The sequence below is a fragment of the Xenia sp. Carnegie-2017 genome, unplaced genomic scaffold (genome assembly GCF_021976095.1).
Source record: "Xenia sp. Carnegie-2017 unplaced genomic scaffold, XeniaSp_v1 HiC_scaffold_23, whole genome shotgun sequence".
Classification (NCBI taxonomy): Eukaryota; Metazoa; Cnidaria; class Anthozoa; order Malacalcyonacea; family Xeniidae; genus Xenia; species Xenia sp. Carnegie-2017.
Window position 1 is genome coordinate 3,404,106 of NW_025813486.1, and position 22,103 is coordinate 3,426,208.

General features: G+C 34.1%; 1 protein-coding gene and 1 pseudogene across 1 annotated transcript; both read left to right on the forward strand.

The window, feature by feature from the left end:
- Nucleotides 1-6,828: 6,828 nt before the first annotated feature.
- Nucleotides 6,829-8,637, forward strand: LOC124448849 (annotated as a pseudogene).
- A 1,041-nt stretch (nucleotides 8,638-9,678) lies between these two features.
- Nucleotides 9,679-22,005, forward strand: LOC124448138. The gene is made up of 3 exons (XM_046999149.1): nucleotides 9,679-9,762; nucleotides 18,300-19,478; nucleotides 21,907-22,005. The coding sequence occupies exons 2-3, from the start codon at nucleotides 18,300-18,302 to the stop codon at nucleotides 22,003-22,005; spliced, it is 1,278 nt and encodes a 425-aa protein (XP_046855105.1). The 5' UTR covers nucleotides 9,679-9,762.
- The last annotated feature ends 98 nt before the right edge of the window (nucleotides 22,006-22,103 follow it).

Below are 22,103 nucleotides of genomic sequence, written 5' to 3' on the forward strand. Positions count from 1 at the left end.
GATCGTCAACCGCTAGCTTTGGCTGCTGCTGTTATTATGTCAGTCAAAGCAAACTGCTCATTTACTTGGAAACAATATTTAAAGAAAATTTATTCAGAAGAAGAAGAAAACATGGACGCCACTTTTGTTAAATTTAACACGGTATATCCTAGAAGTATGTTACAAGCTTCACTTTTAGCTGTCAGACAAAATGCTGAAGAGTCCTTAATATTGGCAAATGTTATTAACCTTTTTTCCGTGATATCGTTTGATCCTATACCACGAGACATTATTGTTTTTTATGTTCAAGAAATTGATCCCAAACACTCAAAGGAAGATATATGTCTTTGTTTAAAGGACTGCTCATTGTTCTTGCATTCAGAAAATAATGACATTAGTCTACATCGCATTGTTCACAAAGCAATTACTTTTTATCAATCTGAACATTCAAATGAAGAACATGAAAGGGAAACTAACGTTGATCAAATATCTAAAGCACTTTACATGTTTAAAGAGAGAGACGACGAAATCAAATTAGTACCACATCTTGAAAAAATTATTCAATTATTAAAGACCAACAAGACAAAAATCAACATGAACACTTTACAAGTTTTCCAATATTTTGTTGAGAGATTAAGACATTTTGGAAAATACGATCTTGCTTTTGAACTATTGGATAAATTTAAATCAGAAGAATCTAGTTATGACAAAGCTTGGTATTTTAATATCCTTGGTCTTTTATACCATAACACCGGGAAGTATAGCAAAGCTAAAAATCATCATGAAAAGGCTCTGGAAATTCGAAAACAATCGTTAGGTCCAAAACATGTTGATGTCGCTATGTCTTTAAACAATCTTGGTAATGTGTATAATGATACTGGAAACTACAACAAAGCTATAGATTTTCACGAAAAAGCTCTGGAAATTAAAAAACAATCGTTAGGTCTAAATAATGTTGATGTTGATGTTGCTGCGTCTTTAAACAATCTTGGTTTGGTGTTTTATGAAACTGGAAACTACGACAAAGCTATAGAGCTTTTCGAAAAAGCTCTGGAAATTAAAAAACAATCGTTAGGTCTAAATGATGTTGATGTTGATGTCGCTGCGTCTTTAAACAATCTTGGAATGGTGTTTGATAAAATTGGAAACTACGTAAAATCGATACAGTTTTATGAAAAAGCTCTGGCAATTCGAAAACAATCGTTAGGTCCAAATCATGTTGATGTCGCTGCGTCTTTAAACAATCTTGGTACGGTGTTACATAAAACTGGAAACTACGACAAAGCTATAGAGTTTTTCGAAAAAGCTCTGGAAATTCAAAAACAATCGTTAGGTCCAAATCATGTTGATGTCGCTATGTCTTTAAACAATCTTGGTGTGGTGTTTGAAAAAACTGGAAACTACGACAAAGCTATAGAGTTTCACGAAAAAGCTCTGGAAATTCAAAAACAATCTTTAGGTCCAAATCATGTTGATGTTGCTGGGTCTTTAGACAATCTTGGTATAGTGTTTGAAGAAACTGGAAACTACGACAAAGCTATAGAGTTTTTTGAAAAAGCTCTGGAAATGAAAAAACAATCGTTAGGTCCAAATCATGTTGATGTCGCCGCGTCTTTAAACAAGCTTCGTACTGTGTATTGTAAAACTGGAAACTACGACAAAGCTATAGAGTTTTCCGAAAAAGCTCTGGAAATGAAAAAACAATCGTTAGGTCCAAATCATGTTGATGTCGCTACGTCTTTAAACAATCTTGGTGCGGTGTTACATAAAACTGGAAACTACGACAAAGCTATAGAGGTTCACGAAAAAGCTCTGGAAATTCAAAAACAATCGTTAGGTCCAAATCATGTTGATGTTGCTTGGTCTTTAAACAGTCTTGGTAATGTGTATAATAATATTGGAAACTACGACAAAGCTATAGAGTTTTACGTAAAAGTTCTGGAAATTCGAAAATAAACGTTAGGTCCAAATCATGTTGATGTCGCTAAGTCTTTAAACAATCTTGGTAGTGTGTATTATAATACTGGAAACTATGACAAAGCTATAGGGTTTTACGAAAAAGCTCTGGAAATGAAAAAACAATCGTTAGGTCCAAATCATGTTAGTGTCGCTGTGTCTTTAAGCAATCTTGGTTTGCTGTTTTATAAAACTCGAAAGTACGACAAAGCTATAGAATTTCACGAAAAAGCTCTGGAAATTCGAAAACAATCGTTACGTCCAAATCATGTTAGTGTCGCTACATCTTTAAACAATCTTGGTAATGTGTTTAAAAAAACTGGAAACTATGACAAAGCTATAGAGCTTCACGAAAAAGCTAAGGAAATTCGCAAAAAAAACGTTAGGAACTACTCAGGTTGATGTCTCTAAGTCTTTTAAACAGTCTAGGTGTGATGTATTATGAAACACGGGAATATGACAAAGCTTTACAGTTGCACATTGGTAGCTACGTGTTTCAAAGAAAATTGAACCTTCCAAATTGTGTTAAGCCTATTTTTAACACATAGACCGTAGGAGCAAGGCTTCCACCTGCCAAGTCAACTCCCCTCCCCCTGAGAAGGTATTTTTGGTACTGAACAAAACAAATTCAGTTTGCATATTATGAGGTAAAATGAACCTAAAGATGTAATGGTCTTTGTCTATATATAGTTTCACTGTTATCTAGTTAATGAACTTACTCTACAGCCCAGGAATCATCCTAAGTAGAACTTAAAACTGCCCATGCCTTGAATCTGACATTCTCCTTTAGACTTTATTTCTTAAGTGATTCGTTTTTATCTTATAACCAAGTAGTAATTTTTATTGTATGATTCACAAACGTACTAAAGTATATTGGGATGACAGAATTTTATGATATAAATTTTGTTAAATAAATACTATCCTGTTAGTTGTTCATATTCTTTGATACATTTAGTAATTTTTTACTAAGCTCCATAAGCCTAAGACCATATTCCAGGTTTTTATAATTTCCAAGGGTACCCCTTTCCTACCATATATACCGCCTCACCATGCTGCAGCCAATTTTCCTGTACTGTGACTGTCTCCACCATGAAACATAGAACAAGAACCTAATTGAAACCAGGAATCTTTGGCCATCATCAAAGCATCGTAAGCAATCATTGGTGCATCATGAACACTGGATCCACCCCAACCTGCATAACTCATTGATTTATAAAAAGCATCACGTTCAGGTGTGTTATATGTCTCTGTAAACTTTGCTTCACTGTTTCCATTCATGAATTCCCGTAGTTTAAGATATGACTCCCAACTCTCTTTAAAGTAGTTCCAGATATTAATGTTCTACATCCCCACAAACCTTCTCAATGTATTTCCAAACGTTTGCTAAAAAACTAAAAAGTTCTGCTTCCCAACTTTTTGCAAGTATCGTTTGTAAAGCATGGGCTGTAAACAACGCTGCAGTAACAGCCCCTATTGTTCATTTCAGATCTCTCACATTATGATGAGCCTATTTACATAATAGCAACATGATACAGATTATGACTACTGTAGTGCAGAGACAAAATAAAAATTCGTTCATTTCAGATCTGTCACATTATGATGAGCCTATTTACATAATAGCAACATGATACAGATTATGACTGCTGTAGTGCAGAGACAAAATAAAAAATAACAATAGCAAACTCAACTTTCACCATACGCCAGACGGAAAGAACTTTTGGAAAAGTGGAAAAAAAGATGGATCAAAGACATGGTCATTAAAAACAAAAAATATTAGAAGGATGGAGACATTTTAGATCGAGATGTGGGTCTGGGTTTCGATATATGAACAAGCAAAAAACCCTCAATAAGTGCGTTCGTTACTATGTTGTACAATACACTCCGTTTCGCTCACATACGTCATACAACTGACTCGCTTCTCTCATTCTCTCTCAACTATCACTCCACTCTCTCTCCACTCACTTCTCTCACTCTCTCTCAACTATCACTCCACTCTCTCTCCACTCACTTCTCTCACTATCTCTCAACTATCACTCCACTCTCTCTCCACTCACTTCTCTCACTCTCTCTCAACTATCATTCCCTACTCTTGACGTCATTACTGATATTTCGTGCATGCTACTAACGAATGATAAATGATGTCCTTATCAGTTTCTGACATTCTGCGACGCTCAGATTTTTCAGGTTAAATTGAGCAATGTTTTTCTTTTTGCTGCTTTTGTTAATAATAATTTACGAAGAAATAGAAAACTTGAAATATATATAGATGGCTTACTAGTAAAAAAATGAACAGTTAGGAAAAGTCGCTAAATTCGTCAGCGCAAGGATGGCAATAACTATTGATGAAAACAGGTAGTTAGACTTCCAATGGTTTGTCAAACAGTAAAATTAATGCAAGTAATAAACTGTTTTAGGATGAGAATTACGCCAAAGATTCTCAATACGACACATTTTAAGCTCTTTCAGTTAAAATTAGGCCAATCGACTAATTATAAACTAATTGCTTAATTTAGTTACTGCAATGGAAATTTTTGTAATCTGGGCGTGGAATCGTTTTGACTTGTGATTTTTAATAAATTTAACATTTGACGTTTTACGGATCAGCTCAGATTGCCAGAAACAATTTGTAAACGCACCTAAAAACTACAACAAAACATTGCAGTTGATGTTAACAAATCTTTATAATTTCTACAAGACTACAACAAGGATTCTTAGCAGCTTCCTCTCCATTTGATTTATCAGATTACATAGTAACGTATAGTTACATTATACCAAGCGTTAGATCTACTTTTACTAACACATAAGCCAACAAACGCCTATTTTCTCCTATTCAACTGAAACGCGCAAAAGTTCCACAATCTTATTCAAGTATATACAGTAGCGTACATAATTAATTCGATTTGACGAAATTGACGAAAATCGTGAAAGTGACTGTCTTTGCAATATTTGCTGTAAGTTTTGACTCCCCCCAAACGAGAATTAACAATGTTAACATTTTATTTTGCTGTAAACAAAAGAAAACATAGTGATTAAAAGCAGGCTTGTCGGATAAATCCCAAGATTGCAGCTTCATGCTATGAGAGTCATACTTGGTTTATAAACGAGCAGCTAAAAGTCTAAAAATTTGTAAAGAGATGGTTTGATTCCAAAAGCTGCAAAGACACCCCAATTGACCCCAAACCAACAAAAATACTGCAATCCAAAAAATACTGATGAATACATCATTATCCCAGTCTTCTCGTGATTTTGAAGAACGTATTCAACCTTTGAAAAACAAAACTTAACGGGTCCCGGGGGAAGGGGGGAGGACTGCATTGTTAAAGTTATTAAAGCAAGTTTAAAGCCACAAAAGTTCTGTTTGATCACAAGACAATATGACTTTTCCTTCTTGTGGTATTAAATTGAAGTCGGCAGCAAACGTTTTACATGCATGTGGTCTCTTTTGACCTGTTGCCAAGTTTTGGTATCTTCAAGATAGGCAAACCACAGTTAGATACAAGTAACTTCGATAAACGTTCAGACTGTAGTAAATGTTAGTGGCGGATCTCGTGCTGGTCAAAATAAGTTATAAAGACTCATTTTAACTTCAAAAAACTTTTATAACAACTTTCTCGGTTGGAAATTTTTAAAGAAGAATTAAACCTAAAATTCTCCCAGTCAGATTGTCACTAAACTATTTAAAATTAGAAATATATTTTTATTAATGTCGTCTGACCTTCCCTGGATCCGCTAATGTAAATATGACCGTTTTGAAAGTGCAAACACAAAAAAAAACTTATTAAACTCTTGTAGTATAAACTGGAACATTTGCTTTCAATCAGGTCTAATCCTTTTTTTAGCAAAGTCGCTTGTGCATAAACAAAGATGCAACGATACTAAAGCGTACTTTATAGCCAAAGTCGGCGTTTTGTAGATAAATTTGTTGTTAATAGTGTGTTTTGTCAAAAAGAAAAACAAATAACAAAATAAAGGCAATACTTTTTGTAAGATAGAGATATATTTGGTTGACTGGGATCAAAAAATTGTAAAATGTTCCAAAATACAAAAGCTCGGTCCACTCTTAAATCGCTTAGAATATGTATGATTTTTATATCAAAATTCGCACCAAATGACGTAGTTTCTAATTATGGAGGTAACTAGACGTCACATTACTAAGCCTTTAACGGACCGAGGGACAGAGTTCCGACATTTCTCAGTGAAGACTGAGAAAGCGAGGCTATTAAAAGGTTTATTATATGGCATTATTCGACCTGAAACGTAGCTTCGTTTATTTTGCGTTTTGCTGTTTGCATTACGAAATTTGTTTACATTTGACTGCAGAATTTTGCGTTTTGGACCATGGTCCATTACGGGAAAATAATGGACCGGAAAAATGTTTCCTAGCCAATCAAAGTGCGCCATTTAGCCGGAGGTGACGCTTGCCATCTAATACAATGCAATAACGCTAGCTCTATTTTTCTTATGACTTCCGCTAGCAAAGATAAAATCCTATAGCAAATCCTATAGTAAGAAGAAGTTATGAACCCTAAAGTCTACGTCTAAAGCGCAGAGTCAAAATAGAATCGGAAGACGCGTTAAGAATCAAATTTTTTTACCTAAGCTGGATATTATACGAAAAGCACAAGATCAAATTTAGTCGTCTGTGTATTTAGGCTTCACATTTGCTACTTATATCCAGTGGTTGCTTCTGGTGAAAAAGCCCCTGCATTGAAATTTTTTTGGTGTTTTATTATATAAGAAAAAGAATCACCTTCCTGAAGCATACAGTAAAAGCAAAAGTTGACTCATGCTATGTACCCTAGTATCACCCATCAAATTACGTAAAAAATTAGTATATAACGATACTATCTAAATTATTTGACAGGAAGTACGTCACAGACATCCTTCACTGGAACATTATTTGACAGGAAGTAAGTCCCAGACACCTTTAATTGAGCATTACTTGACAGGAAGTAAGTCACAGATATCTTTCAATGGAACACTGAATGAAGTCGTTGGAAAACTGCAACCGTATTTTGGCTTGCAAAAAGACGACGCTGCATGCACCATCATTGAAAATCCTTTGAAACTCCAAAAAATGGCAAACAAAGTAACATATAAGATCATGTTCACGATAGTACAAAAACCTGAAGGAAGATACGATCGAGATAGAAACAACTGGTCAACAGAGATCAAATCTTTTGCACGTGGTGTTCGTGCGGCAATGGTCAGCGTTTGGTTTCGATTTGGTTCTCCACATGTCAATCCAAAATATCCAAGATTTTTGACAGCTCTGACCACAAATGACTAGAAAGGAGCCATAAAAGAACTAAGAAATTTTTATAGAAATCCCAAAGCACAAAAGATTGGAGATTTGAGACGACGTAACGACGAAACAGACTTAATTGAAGCAACGTTTTCTAAATGCTATAGTTCGGTGGATATTGTCTTCCACCTTGACAAATCAAGCAGTATTAAACTTTTTAACTTTCAGAAAAGTTCTAACTTTGTAAAAAATGTTATCAAGTCTTTTCCCGAGGAAAAGTTAACAGGGAAAAACGGTGCAAGATTTGGTTTATCGACTTTTGCAGGAAGTTATTTTTACCGTTTCTACTTGAAGGACTACACTACACAATCGGAAGATATCCGGGCAATTTCGTCAATCGCCTATAAGCGCAGTAGTACAAAACTTGGCAAAGCATTTCAGCAAATTTTAATCGACCATTTACAACACATCGTGATCTTCGTCCAACCGTAGACGGAATACCCCTAATACTCATCGTTCTAACTGACGGAAAATCGTATGTTAGTGTCACAAGATCTGCAAAAATTATTAGAAATAATGAAATTGCCTTTTTTGCCATTGGAGTTGCAAATTACGACATAGCACAGTTAAAGAAGATTGCTTCATCCAAATCAACACGTCTTTACATTGAGCTCTTTCTCAAATCTCAATGCTTTTATTTCCACAATAACGTCGTCAGCATGCTACGAGCCTCGAGTGGTGGCAAATAACGAAACGATTAGAACCAGTGTTAAAAAAGTCGCAAACAAATACTTCAATTATAAAGTCAAGCCTAATTTGAACCTAAAAATAGATGTAAAGGACCTCCAGGTCAGTACTATTCTTTACGTGTCTCGTACCACCCCACATCCATATCGTTATAACTACGATTTAAAATTTGAACGAGCATCACAGAAGGATAAAGTTATTGTGATTTCAGCAAGAGCCATCACGAGACGATCAAAGCGATCAAGTCAAGAAAATCTCCGACCAATCTACATCTCGGTGATGTCTAACAGTGACACAGCAGAATTTGAAATTAAAGCAAACGAATGTGATCCAAGTGTCTGTGTTGAAGGTACAAATGAACGTAATTTTTTGAAAAAAACCATTTGTTTTACATTCATCATTACAATCACAGTTGCTTTTTTGTCGTTTGCTTGTTAATGGTTTAAGAACAACTCAATAAACAGACGCACTTATGTAGAAATAGATAACTCAATTGCATGTAGAGATTTTTTCTTGTTGTTTTCTTAGATAAGATTTATAGCCAACCACATTGTAGTTAAAAGCTAGGAGTTCATACATATTATCTTGTATGGCACGTTGTCGATATATTTACACTGTACACAAGCATTGATTTAACATGATAAAGTTTCACTGAAAATTGAGAAATATGTAAAGTTACATTAAAGTCATATCTACTTTATGTTACATCACTTATTGTGTAATATTATTTATTGTCTTTAATTTTAAACTCGGCTTTTACACAGGATTCTGTGCATGTTTTTATAGCAAAAAGAACTAGCAATTACAGGATTACAAACTTCTACAGGCTACGTAAAAAATTATATAATTTATGTTGTTAGGGTGGGACTGAATTATTCAAAGTGCATAAATAATATGATGAGCAACTCATATTTAATGTTAAATTTATACATAAAAAGCCCACAATGACATGTTGGTTATTTGTCTTTTTTTACAAACCTTTTGCTCGTTAACAGTTTGAAGTCTTGAACAGTTGAACTTTGTGATAGATTTAACATTTGGACAAGTTAAGCGTAATGTGTGGATATGTGGACCATTTTACTGCGTTTCCTGCTAATTTCATGGCTACTTCTTACAAAATCGGCATAGAAACAGGATGTTGTTTAGTTTGAATCTAACAAAAAATTTAATTAGTTTAATTGCTTTGCCGAGCTCATCGAAATCGTCAAGGCAACAAAGGCATCGAGTACAGCAAACAAATACAGCATCGGTAAGACGTTATACAAGAGGCACGGCAAGATTATATGTTTAACTTTTACATTGCGCTATATAATCGGCAACAATTGGTGGGGGATTCGTTCAAGTGCAAAAAGCTCGTCAGAACAACAACAAAGCTTCTTCGCTTAAGATGACCGCCAGTTTTTTTGGCTAGACTGCAGTTTAGCGGACACCCGAAGTGCTTGTATGGGGAGCGCGAGCTCGTTTTGGCTTAGGATATATGGTAGGGCTTGGGTCAGTGTCCAAGGTGTCCGCTAAGCTGCAGTAGTCCCGGCTGAAACACACTAGGCAGTCACAACACCTGTAAAACGGTGTAAATTAGTAACAATTACACTTCTCATTTTTATTGATCATTTTGATCCAAAATAAATTCAAGCATTTGAACAAAAACAATAAAAATCATAAAGCCGTATCTTTTCTTTGCATAACAATCCCTATTCTTAAGATGATTTAAATTCCGTTGTATGATTAAAATCATTTGGCCACGTATCGACGACACATGATGCTTAACTTTTCCAAATGTTAAATCTATCTCAAAGTTCAACTGTTCAAGACTTCAAGCTGCTAGCGTGTAAAAGGTTTGTAAAAAAAGACAAATAACCAACATGTCATTGCGGGCTTTTGATGTATAAATGTAACATTAGATATGAGTTGCTCGTCATATTATTTATGCACTTTGAATAATTCAGTCTCACCCTAACACCATAAATTATATATTTTTTTACGTAGCCAGTAGAAGTTTGTAATCCTGTAATCGCAAATCAATCAAACAAAGTTACACTCAGAAACAACAACAATTTTTACTTACCAAAAACAAATACCACTGTCTTTCAAAAGATTGCGTATTTATGATGATAATGTTTGTATATTAAGGAATTTCAATTCTTTTGTGAGCAATTATTATTCGTTGCTTCCACACCGTCTATTAGCCAAATATGTGTTATTTCATTCACCGTTTGATATTAATAAATGACATTTATGACTCATGAAGGATATTCGTTTCAAAATTATAAATGGACTCATTTGCCAACATTGAATAGTTTAAATTTTTAAGTCGTTTAACATGTAGAAATTTTCATCCTAAAATCGGTTTATCTTTAAAATGATATCGCTCATTAAATTTAGATTTCTTGATTTTTTATGCAGCTAAAGAATGTCGCTAATCTTTGTAACATTACAAGTCTTTCGTTTCTCTTGGTTCTAGTAACTAGTGTCGAAATCTGCCAAATGTTTTTGGTGTTAATTATCGCTTTTCGTATTTCATTCAAGTCTGTAAAGTACGTAGTATAGAGCGATCTTTGAGTTTTAGTATAATGGTACTACTTTAGAAATGTAGCTTTTTGAAGTGCCTGAAAAATACCATTTATACCAAACAATCTTTTAAACTTTATATTAAAAACACAGTATCGGACATCATTGAGAACTTGTTATAGACGGCTTTGTGCAAAGCTTATGATACCAGGCACTTGCCTTACAAACTTGTCATGCAAAGGAAAAAAACTGCTAGGCATAGGAAACTTTCTCTATTATTTCATTTTTTTACAATTGCTTGATTGTTCATCTTGTTGCAGTCACTTTTAACTCATAAGTTCATAGCAAGTGGCAATCATTTAAGGTACATCAAAACGGGCAAGCGCTGCAACTTAAAATTGCCAAAATTTATGCATATTTCATGTATAGCTAACTAATGCAATTTTCATATTCATTATGATCATCATGATAAATTTTGTTCTTTTTTCCCAGTTTTAAACACTGCTTCTAGATTTTATAATGAATATTAAATAAAGCTTATGATATCAGGCACTCCTTACAAACAAGTCATGCAAAAAAATTTTTTGTTAGGCATATGAAACTTTTTCTATTATTTCATTTTTGTACCATTGCTTAGTTGCTCATCTCATCGTAGTCATTTTTAACTCATAACCACTGACGGATTTAGAGTAGAGTAAAACGGACGAGCGCTGCAAGTAAAATTTTCAAAATTTATGCATATTTCATGTATGATTAAAATAATACTTATAGCAATGTTAACAATAGTCAACTAAATTACGCTTTTTTTCCCACTTTTATACAGTGAACTCTATGAAAAGCGGTGAAAAGGAGAGTTTCACCGGTTATCATTTTTACTTTTCGGTTTTGCTGCGTTTCCTTCTAATTATTACAAAATCGGCTAAAAAACGGGAGCTGTTATTGATTATTTCGAATATAACAACGAACTTCATTGGTTTGATTGTTTGCCCAGCTTAGGAATCAGGTATACACATGTTACAGCAAACAAATACAGCATTGGTAAGACTTTATACAAGATGCACGGCAAAACTATATTCTGTGTACTTCATCACCATCTCCTGCGAGCGGTTTATCGTCATATGCGAAGTCGTTTAAATGCTCAACATAACCCAGGGATTCCGAGCTCGAATCAGATACGCATTCAGACATCGAATTCGAATTATCTGAGCACTGATTTGAGGCCATACTTTCCGGCAAACTTCCATTTTTTTTAATATTTTATTGAAAATACTGTCATTATTTGTTTTTAAGACAAGAAAAACGACAACAAAATCACCTCCTATAATATAATATTATATTGACAGAAACAGACGTGTTCAACTATCTACGTCACAAGTATCAATATGGCGTCGTAAAAAATTCGCAAATAGTACCCGACTTTGGAGGCAAAATTAAGGATTTTATATTTATCTGTTTAAGTCCAGCGACATGTCATAGTTCTTCAAATAATCAAAATTTTCAATTAAGCTCATAAAAAAGGGGGGCTAAAATTCGTAATATAAGCATTTTAACGTTTACATTGCGCTATATAATCGGCAACAACTTATGGCGCGCCAAGATGGACAATATTACCAAAATCGAAAATATGTACAACGAAACACATTATCGTATATCGAAAATAATATACTGGCAACTTTTTCAATAGTCGTAAAACGAAACGCAAAAATATAAAAGAAAACAAAAATTCGTTTACCATAATTTATATATACGCAACGAAATTTATTTTTCAAATTATGAAAATTATTTTTATAAAACGAAACTCATTTCTATAAAACGAAATTGACGTTCATAAAACGACGTTTTCTTCGAACAAACGACATTTTTTACCGCTTTTTAGCGGCCATTATTTTGTAGCCTGCAAAGAGCCATCCACTACAAAATTTTGAGGATGTCTTCGCGAAGGAACTTACATAACTTGACAAACCTTGTTGCATCTATCACTCAGCTCTCTGAAAGTGATTGCTCCAACAATTGTGAAAGAACTTTTGAAGGAAATAACGATGCTAACGCTAGCAATATTGAAAGTACGATACGCACTCTGTTCCCTTCTGCAAATGGTCGTTCATCCACAATCACAACAGTCGGAGGAGCAGCGACTACACCAGCTAATACTTCAATGCACCACACGTCTCCACTGTTCAACCCAAGTGTAAATTATGGGGGAGGAAAAAACTCAAAAAGGTCCAAGACTAGTAAAAATAACAACGGCAAGAAGCTGAAATTGAACGAAGCTCGAACAACTCTAAAAGATGTTGTCTTGATACCATATTCAAAGCAAACTAAAGTACCACGTGGACGGGAAAGAGAAGCAATTTTTCCGCTGGATTATAGTCTACGTTTGAGTTAGACCCTTCCATGGATGAGGAAGGAATAAGAACAGCATTAGAAAGCAAGTTTGCAGTGAAGTTTTCGAATACAAAGAAGTCTCCCAAATTCGAATTTATGAGAGCTGTACACAGCAAGCTGATTTCCCTTGAAACTGACGGCTGTCTAAAATGTGACGGTAGGATTTTAAAGCATGTGTCTGGTCAAGGACCAATATATATTCGGGCCAAGGAAGACATAAGTGTGTCAGTGCATAGTTTAGTCAAAATAAAGAACAAAAACAGTGATGACATTAGCTCTAAAGATGATGACATTATTTTGAAAACAACAAGTTCGAGAACCAATTCACAAGCTCATTTTAATCACAAAATTTGGGAGACAATCTAAAATCAACATTGCCTCCCTTGTTGCACTCTTTTTCCTCAGATGATATCTCTCATGAAACGTCAAGTGTGGCTGCCACATCTACAACCTCATCAATTTTGTGTCCAACTTGTAATATGAAATTCAAAATTAATGAAATTGAAGAGCATACTGATTTGTGCTGTGAAAGTGCTTGAAAAGGCACTGAACAGCACTATGTCAATATAATGTCTCAATTTAAACGTAAAGATAACCAGAATCAACCTAAAGATGACCAGGATCACCATTTGTCGTCCGATACAGCAGCTGAGCATACTGAACTTCTACAATTCTCATTGCTGGAGGAGTTGAAAAGACTAGAAAAAAATTTGGATCAAACCACAAATCGTGTAAATGTGCAAAGGATTAGTATTTTGAGCGACTATTTGGATAGGAGGATAAAATGTTCTTGGTTTTCTCCAAAAAACAAAATTAAGGTCGTCTTCATAGGTGAACCTGCCGTTGATGATGGAGGTCCAAGGCGTGAATTTTTTTCTGGTAATGAGACAGAAAAAATAAATTTAGTGCATAATGTTTTACCCTTTAATGTCCTGTAATATGATGATGTTTTTTAGAAATACTACTTTTGTTCAGGATGCGGCTGTTTGATGAAGGAGGAATGCCTTTGGAAAGCATCATGGCTTTGACACAGAACTTGTACAAATATGCAGGGGAAATTATGGTCATGTCAATTCTACAAGGTGGACCTTTAAATCAAATCCTTTTAGTGCACCAAATACCATTCTCTCTCCTGAATTTGCGGAACGATTTAAGATATGTTCTACATAGGCGTCAAGGTCTTCATCACTTACGTCGCTATAGGTCACAGCCTGCCCAATTTCCATGCGAAGTTCTTTTCTTCGTCACCGTATTGTTCTTTACAAAATATTAAGCATCGCTGCAATTTTCTTCCATGAAAAGTGCAAGCTACGCAGTCCATCAATTTGTTCTTTTGTAATAAAAAATCGTGGCCTTCCAGCAGAGCTCATTTCGTTCTCTTCCATTGGGCATACGTATTGATCGTATTCATTGCCGTTATGAATGTTAAACTGAGTTGAAAGTTTTGCAATTTCATTTTAAAAAACCATAATAACATCTGTGAAAAAATGCACGATTTCATTAGTCCATCCCTGAAAGCGAGATAGTAGGCATAGGCCACATAAGTATTCTTCAGAACGAGCTATTATCACCTCAGCCGTAACATTATCTTTCGTAAAAATGTTTCGCGATGTAGTTCATCAAATAAACTAGAGCCTCTCGCTAAGAATTCCACAACATCCCGATATTCTGCCATATTTAATATGGAAGGGACAGGCAGACAGAAAGGATGGAAGGAACAAGATAACGAGTCGTCGACAGTGTTCACGGAACGCGAAATAAAACGCCGTTTTTTCTTTGATGTCAGTGGCAGGGCGCGGTAACAAATGTCGTTTGTTCGAGAAAAATGTCGTTTTATGAATGTCAATTTCGTTTTATATAAATGAGTTTCGTTTTATAAAAATAATTTTCATAATTTGAAAAATAAATTTCGTTGTGTAAACGATAAATTATGGTAAACAAATTTTTGTTTTCTTTTATAATTTTTCAAATATGGAAAAAGTTGCCAGTATATTACTTTCGACATACGATAATGTGTTTCGTTGTAAATATTTTCGATTTTGGTAATATTGTCCATCTTGGCGCGCCATAACAATTGGTGGGGGATTCGTTCAAGTGTAAAAAGCTCGACAGAACGACAACAAAGCTTCTTTGCTTAAGGTTACCGCAAATATTTGTAACAGATAATGGACTATTTAAACCAAACACGAAACTCCTGAACATCACGATATAAATGAAAGTCTTTTTTAAAACACTTAAAATTCAGCAGTACAGTTCTGTTCAATGGGTTCGAAGGTGTTTGTTGTTAATACGCAATAATTTAAAATGGGATTCATTTTGACTTCACGTTCATAGACTATTTTTTAGCTTGAGATTACGAGATTAACACATAAGTTGACCCATATCAAGCTCACATAGCAGTTTTATTTTGTGATCTGTAAAATCATTCTATTGAAGCAGTAAACAAAAGATTATCATGTCAGGACAATTCTTTATTTAAAAGCTCTACATGCTAAAAATGATTCATAACTCATAACCCTCTCCCCGATGCAATATACCCATGTAGTATCCTCCCCTAAGGCATAAAATATTAAAATTTATTGTTCAACAAAATCGATCACCTCCCATAGGATCATTTCGACTCTGATTTTGTATAGATTAAAAATATTATGACGATGATATTTCTTATGAAATGTAGTTGCTCTAGGTTTTGGTTCCCCATGTTTCATTAAATACACATATATTTATGAAGATACGATTACTAATGTTAACCCCCCCACAGTTCCATCTTCTGGTCTCTCACTAGTGTTAGCCACCGACACAGTTCCAACTTCTAGTCTCTCACTAGTGTTAGCCACCGCCATAGTTCCACCTTCTGGTCTCTCACTAGTGTTAACCACCGCCACATTTCCACCTTTTGGTCTCTCACTAGTGTTAGCCACCGTCACAGTTCCACCTTCTGGTCTCTTACTAGTATTAGCCACCTTCACAGTTCCACCTTCTGCTCACTCACTAGTGTTAACCACCGCTACAGTTCCACCTTCTGGTCTCTCACTATTGTTAGTCACCGCCACACAAGACTGAATTTCCCCAAAAGTGGAAAGAGTACTCTGACTTCAAAAGAGGATTTGTTCAACAACCTCTGGCATTCCTTTTTGATGGTCTAGATTTTTTAATAGGGGTAGACAGAGACATTGATATTGAATTGAGGTGACTTAGAAAGGCAGAAATTCTATGTTCTAAGATTTTTTTGAATTGTCATGGAAAAAATGATGCAATTCATAGTCTTTCACATTTCTATAACAAATTTTTGGCAAAAGAAAATGGTTTCATCCCATGTCAAAGCTACATCTGATCTCAGTCATTTCAAACTCATCATAAAATTGCCCTTATGTTTCCTAACATGTATTTAAAGCAGGATATGGTGAAGAGAATGATAAAAATATGATGATAATATTTCTCATGCAATATGATAGTTTAAAATAAAATTACCGGCAGTAAAAAACACTTTACTACAACAACTCTTTTCAATCATCTGCACTATAAATTAAGCCCCTACGCTCCTTAAATAAATTTCCTCAAAAATGAAAGTTCTCCATGTTTTATTAAGTACATGATACATGTATATTTATGAAAATTCTGCATAAAGAGCCTCGACGTAAAATCCTTTAACAATGTAATCAATGCTGGAATTTTAAAAACGATTTAATAAATCAATAAGCTGTTTTGTGGTTAATATATGCAAAGTATCATCGGATTAATTAAAATGAAACTGAAAATGATCGGTTTTCTCATCAATTTAATAGCTTCATGAATACAGACAATCAACTTATTCAGGATATCAGATAATACAATAATGAAAACACAAGTTGCATCAGTTCTTTCTTGCTGAAGTGGTTGCTTGCATGCAAGTCAAAAACAGAATACAGAAATTAATGGAAAATTTTTATAATTGTGTTGATTCAAACTAAAGCTTGATTCATCATGTCCACTGAATGCCAGCTCTTTTTTAGACAAATGTTAGACAACCTTCATTTATATTTACCTTTTCTTCTTATTATGCCTTTTTCCTCATTATGTCGTTTCTCTTTTTGTTCTTGAAAATAAAACTTCAACACACTGGGAAAAATCCCTTTTCATTAAGTTCAACATTTTATAAATTTGAAAAACAAAATTTCATTTTATGTTTCCTGAATCCGTCAGAAAAATGATGCTTGTTTATTCATTCAATGTTTGTCCAAGTTTTGGATTTGCACGAAGCAGCAAGGAGTATGACCATGCAGTTAACTACTGATTTTTGTCCTTACAAACACACATGTAAACAATCTTTCTTCCCTTATCTAGATGATCAGAATCTCCTGCCTCTCATTTCAAGTCTTAGCGTGCACTTTGCATGGCTTGCGACATTTTGCTTTTTAGCATTTTGTGCAAAGAAAAAGCCTTTGTAAAAGCTGAGAAACAATTAATATATCTTGCTCTTTTATCTGCAGATTAGAGATGCAATTGTATTTTTAAATTCCATAAAACTGTAGCTTAAGCGATGAGAACTTTGAGAGTGTTGAAAATAGTTGCCCTAAAAAATTTAAGCACCCTCAAAAAAAAACTTCAACGGCTGATTTATAACCCCTCCCCCGAAAACAGAGGCATTATTTCATCAGCATTTATTGAAAACTTACATTTCAAGTAAAATTCAAAAAAAATAGTTTATTGACTACTTTAACGTTTGCCTGATATTAGTAGTTCATGGTCTTAAAATTGATAAAGAATTTTGACCATTAAACTGTCAATTTTTGCAGCCATAAAACATCTATCATTTGTTACAAATGGTTGCAAAACAAAAAAATTTCAAAAGTCATATTTAAACACGTGCATTAGACTCTAGAATGCATTAATATCAACCTTAGTCTATTCAAGAAAAGGCATTACAACATTTTAAACAATCCTTAAAAAGAGTAGCTATATTTGCTGTTCATGACGATAAAAAATGTGAACTATCCAGTAAATATCGTGTTGTTTTTAATGTTTGTGGCATTTGTTTGGATTAACCCTTTAGGAGCAGGGTCTTTTCAAAAGTTTGTACACGTCTCATTTGGTGATTTTGCCTGTGAGCAACAACGGTCTCTAGAAGGTTAAGGATGCTTTAATTGACGAGAGCTGTAGCATGTTTCCAGTTATTTAATATTTGCTTATGTTCATTTGCATTTATAGCATGATACAGGCGAAATTGAATAAATAAATAATTAACTAAATAAATGTATGTATGTAGCATGTACCCTGTTATTTAATAGTTACTTATGTTCATTTGCAATTATTGCATGATGCAGGCGAAGTTGGCTAAATAAATTAGTAAATAAATAAATGCATGTGTGAGTAAATATATTTGATTTCATCAAATGTGAAAAATTCTCGGCTTTCATGATAACTAATACATTTATCTTGTACATTAAATTTTTAGAATTGCTTGATTTTACTTGTCTTGGTGATACAATAATTTTTTTAGATGGATACAAGAGAAAACAGAAATCTATTTTACATGAAAAGAGTAATCAATGTGGTACAAACGGAACTTGCTCAATTTTTCATCAAAGAATGGAACTCTCGTTACAAATCAACACATGGAGAATGGGATGATACACACAACAGTGGGAAAAAATTTTACACTTTAGAATCGGGTAGGAAGTTGGATAAAAAACTACAATTAAAATATAAAAATGGAGACACAAGTAAATGGGACTGCACAATATTATTCGATGCTATACTTTTTTCAAAATCGATTGGCAGACATCTTGATAAAAACACAAAGAATGCTGTTCATGCACTTCGTGGTGAAAGAAACAAAGACGCACATTGGTATGAAAGCAAATACTCAGATGATGATTTTGATGATATAGTCAGTATCATTGAAAAATCATTTCAAGATTTGAAATTTTCACTCGATGGAATCAATGAAATAAAAAATCATCGAAACTGTTTTAATTCGTTTCAAGTTCTTCCTTCAAAATCTAATCATTTTTTCGTTGAACGCACTGAATTACGAGATAAAATTATAAAAGATCTTGAAAAATTAAGGAATGATAACAATGATAAACTGACATATTTTTACATCACTGGTAATCCTGGCAGTGGTAAATCACAACTTGCAAGACAGGTTTGTGAAAAAATATCGTGTGCTTGGAAAAACAAAACTTCGTTTGTAATGACTCTCGATGGAAAAAGTGAGGAATCACTTTTAAAAACTTACTGTGAACTTGGATACCGTTTAAACTGTGACAAGTATATGACTAAAATATTTAAAGATGAAAACTGTTCCATCACAGATAAAGTGATAAAATTGCGATCGTTAGTATCCACACGATTAAAATTCTGGCAAAAGTGGTTGATCATTGTAGACAACGTGGTACAGCTCAGCAAAATTTCTTCGTTACTTCCCCAAGTAGGTGATCCCATGTGGATAAATGGACAAATCATAGTAACCATCCAAAACACAGATGCCGTACCTCAAGACGATGAGTTTAACAAACATATTTCTATCAGAAGTGGAATAAATGATAGGGAATGTTTTCAACTTTTGAAGCATTACACCATTGGACAAGTTGATGATCAATTGTTAAATGAAGTATCACACGCATTAGATCGTCAACCGCTGGCTTTGGCTGCTGCTGGTTATTATGTCAGTCGTGTAAACAAAGCAAACTGCTCATTTACTTGGAGTCAATATTTAAAGAAAATATCTTCAGAAGAACAAGAAAACATGAACGCCACTTTTGTTAAATTTAACTCGGTATATCCTAGAAGTATGTTACAAGCTTCACTTTTAGCTGTCAGACAAAATGCTGAAGAATCCTCAATATTGGCAAATGTTATTAACTTTTTTCCTTGATATCGTTTGATCCTATACCACGAGACATTGTTATTTGTTATGTTCAAAAAATTGATCCCAAACACTCAAACGAAGATATATGTCTTTGTTTAAAGGACTGCTCATTGTTCTTGCATTCAGAAAATAATGACATTAGTCTACATCGCATTGTTCACAAAGCAATTATTGTTTATCAATTTGAACATTCAAATGAAGAACATGAAATGGAAACTAACGTTGATCAAATATCTAAAGCACTTTACATGTTTAAAGAGAGAGACGACGAAATCAAATTAATGCCACATCTTGAAAAAATTGTTCAATTATTAAAGACCAACAAGACAAAAATCAACATGAACATTTTACAAGTTTTCCAATATTTTGTTGACAAATTAAGACATTTTGGAAAATACGATCTTGCTCTTGAACTATTGGATAAATTTAATTCAGAAGAATCTAGTTATGACAAAGCTTGGTATTTTAATATCCTCGGTCTTTTATACCATGACACCGGGGAATATAGCAAAGCTAAAAATCATCACGAAAAAGCTCTGGAAATTCGAAAACAATCGTTAGGTCCAAATCATATTGATGTTGCTGTGTCTTTAAACAATCTTGGTAATGTACTTGATAAAACTGGAAAATACGAGAAAGCTATAGAGTTTCATGAAAAAGCTCTGGAAATTCGAAAACAATCGTTAGGTCAACATCATGTTGATGTTGCTGGGTCTTTAAATAATCTTGGTACTGTGTTACATGAAACTGGAAACTACGACAAAGCTATAACGTTTCATGAAAAAGCTCTGGAAATTCAAAAACAATCGTTAGGTCCAAATCATATTGATGTCGCTAGGTCTTTAAACAATCTTGGTAATGTGTATAGTGATACTGGAAACTACGACAAAGCTATAGAGTTTTATGAAAAATCTCTGGAAATTCGAAAACAATCGTTAGGTCCAAATCATGTTGATGTTGCTGGGTCTTTAAACAATCTTGGTACTGTGTTACATGAAACTGGAAACTACGACAAAGCTATAGAGTTTCATGAAAAAGCTCTGGAAATTCAAAAACAATCGTTAGGTCCAAATCATGTTGATGTTGCTGGGTCTTTAAACAATCTTGGTACTGTGTTACATGAAACTGGAAACTACGACAAAGCTATAGAGTTTATGAAAAAGCTCTGGAAATTCAAAACAATCGTTAGGTCCAAATCATGTTGATGTCGCTAGGTCTTTAAACAATCTTGGTACGGTGTTACATAAAACTGGAAACTACGACAAAGCTATAGAGTTTCATGAAAAAGCTCTGGAAATTAAAAAACAATCGTTAGGTCCAAATCATGTTGATGTTGCTAGGTCTTTAAACAATCTTGGTATTGTGTATAGTGCTACTGGAAACTACGACAAAGCTATAGAGTTTCATGAAAAAGCTCTGGAAATTCGAAAACAATCGTTAGGTCCAAATCATGTTGATGTCGCTGCGTCTTTAAACAATCTTGGTAATGTGTTTAATGAAACTGGAAACTACGACAAAGCTATAGAGTTTCATGAAAAAGCTCTGGAAATTAAAAAACAATCGTTAGGTCCAAATCATGTTGATGTCGCTAGGTCTTTAAACAATCTTGGTAAGGTGTTACATGAAACTGGAAACTACGACAAAGCTATAGAGTTTCATGAAAAAGCTCTGGAAATTCGAAAACAATCGTTAGGTCCAAATCATGTTGATGTCGCTACGTCTTTAAACAATCTTGGTAATGTGTATAATGATACTGGAAACTACGACAAAGCTATAGAGTTTCATGAAAAAGCTCTGGAAATTCGAAAACAATCGTTAGGTACAAATCATGTCAATGTCGCTAAGTCTTTAAACAATCTTGGTAATGTGTATTCTAAAAGAGGAAACTACGGCAAAGCCATAGAGTCTTACGAAAAAGCTCTGGAAATTCGAAAACAATTGTTAGGTCTATATCATGTTGATGTCGCTGCGTCTTTAAACAATCTTGGTTTGGTGTTTGAAAAAACTGGAAACTACGACAAAGCTATAGAGTTTCACAAAAAAGCTAAGGAAATTCGCAAAAAAACGTTAGGATCTAGTCAGGTTGATGTCGTTAAGTCTTTTAAAAAATCTAGGTGTGTTGTATTATGAAACTCGGGAATATAACAAAGCTTTACAGTTGAACTTTGGTAGCTACGTGTTTTATAGAAAATTGTGCATTTCAAATTATGTTAATCCTATTTTTTACACATAGACCGTAGTTGCAAGGCTTCCCCCTTCCAAGTCATCTCCCGTCTCCCTCAGAAGTTATTTTTTGGTAGTGAATAAAATGTTTGCAATTTGCATTTTGTGAGATAAAATGAATCTAAATATGTAATGGTCCTTGTCTATAAATATTTTCACTGATATCTAGTCAATAAACTTACTCTACAGCCGGAATCATCTAAGTAG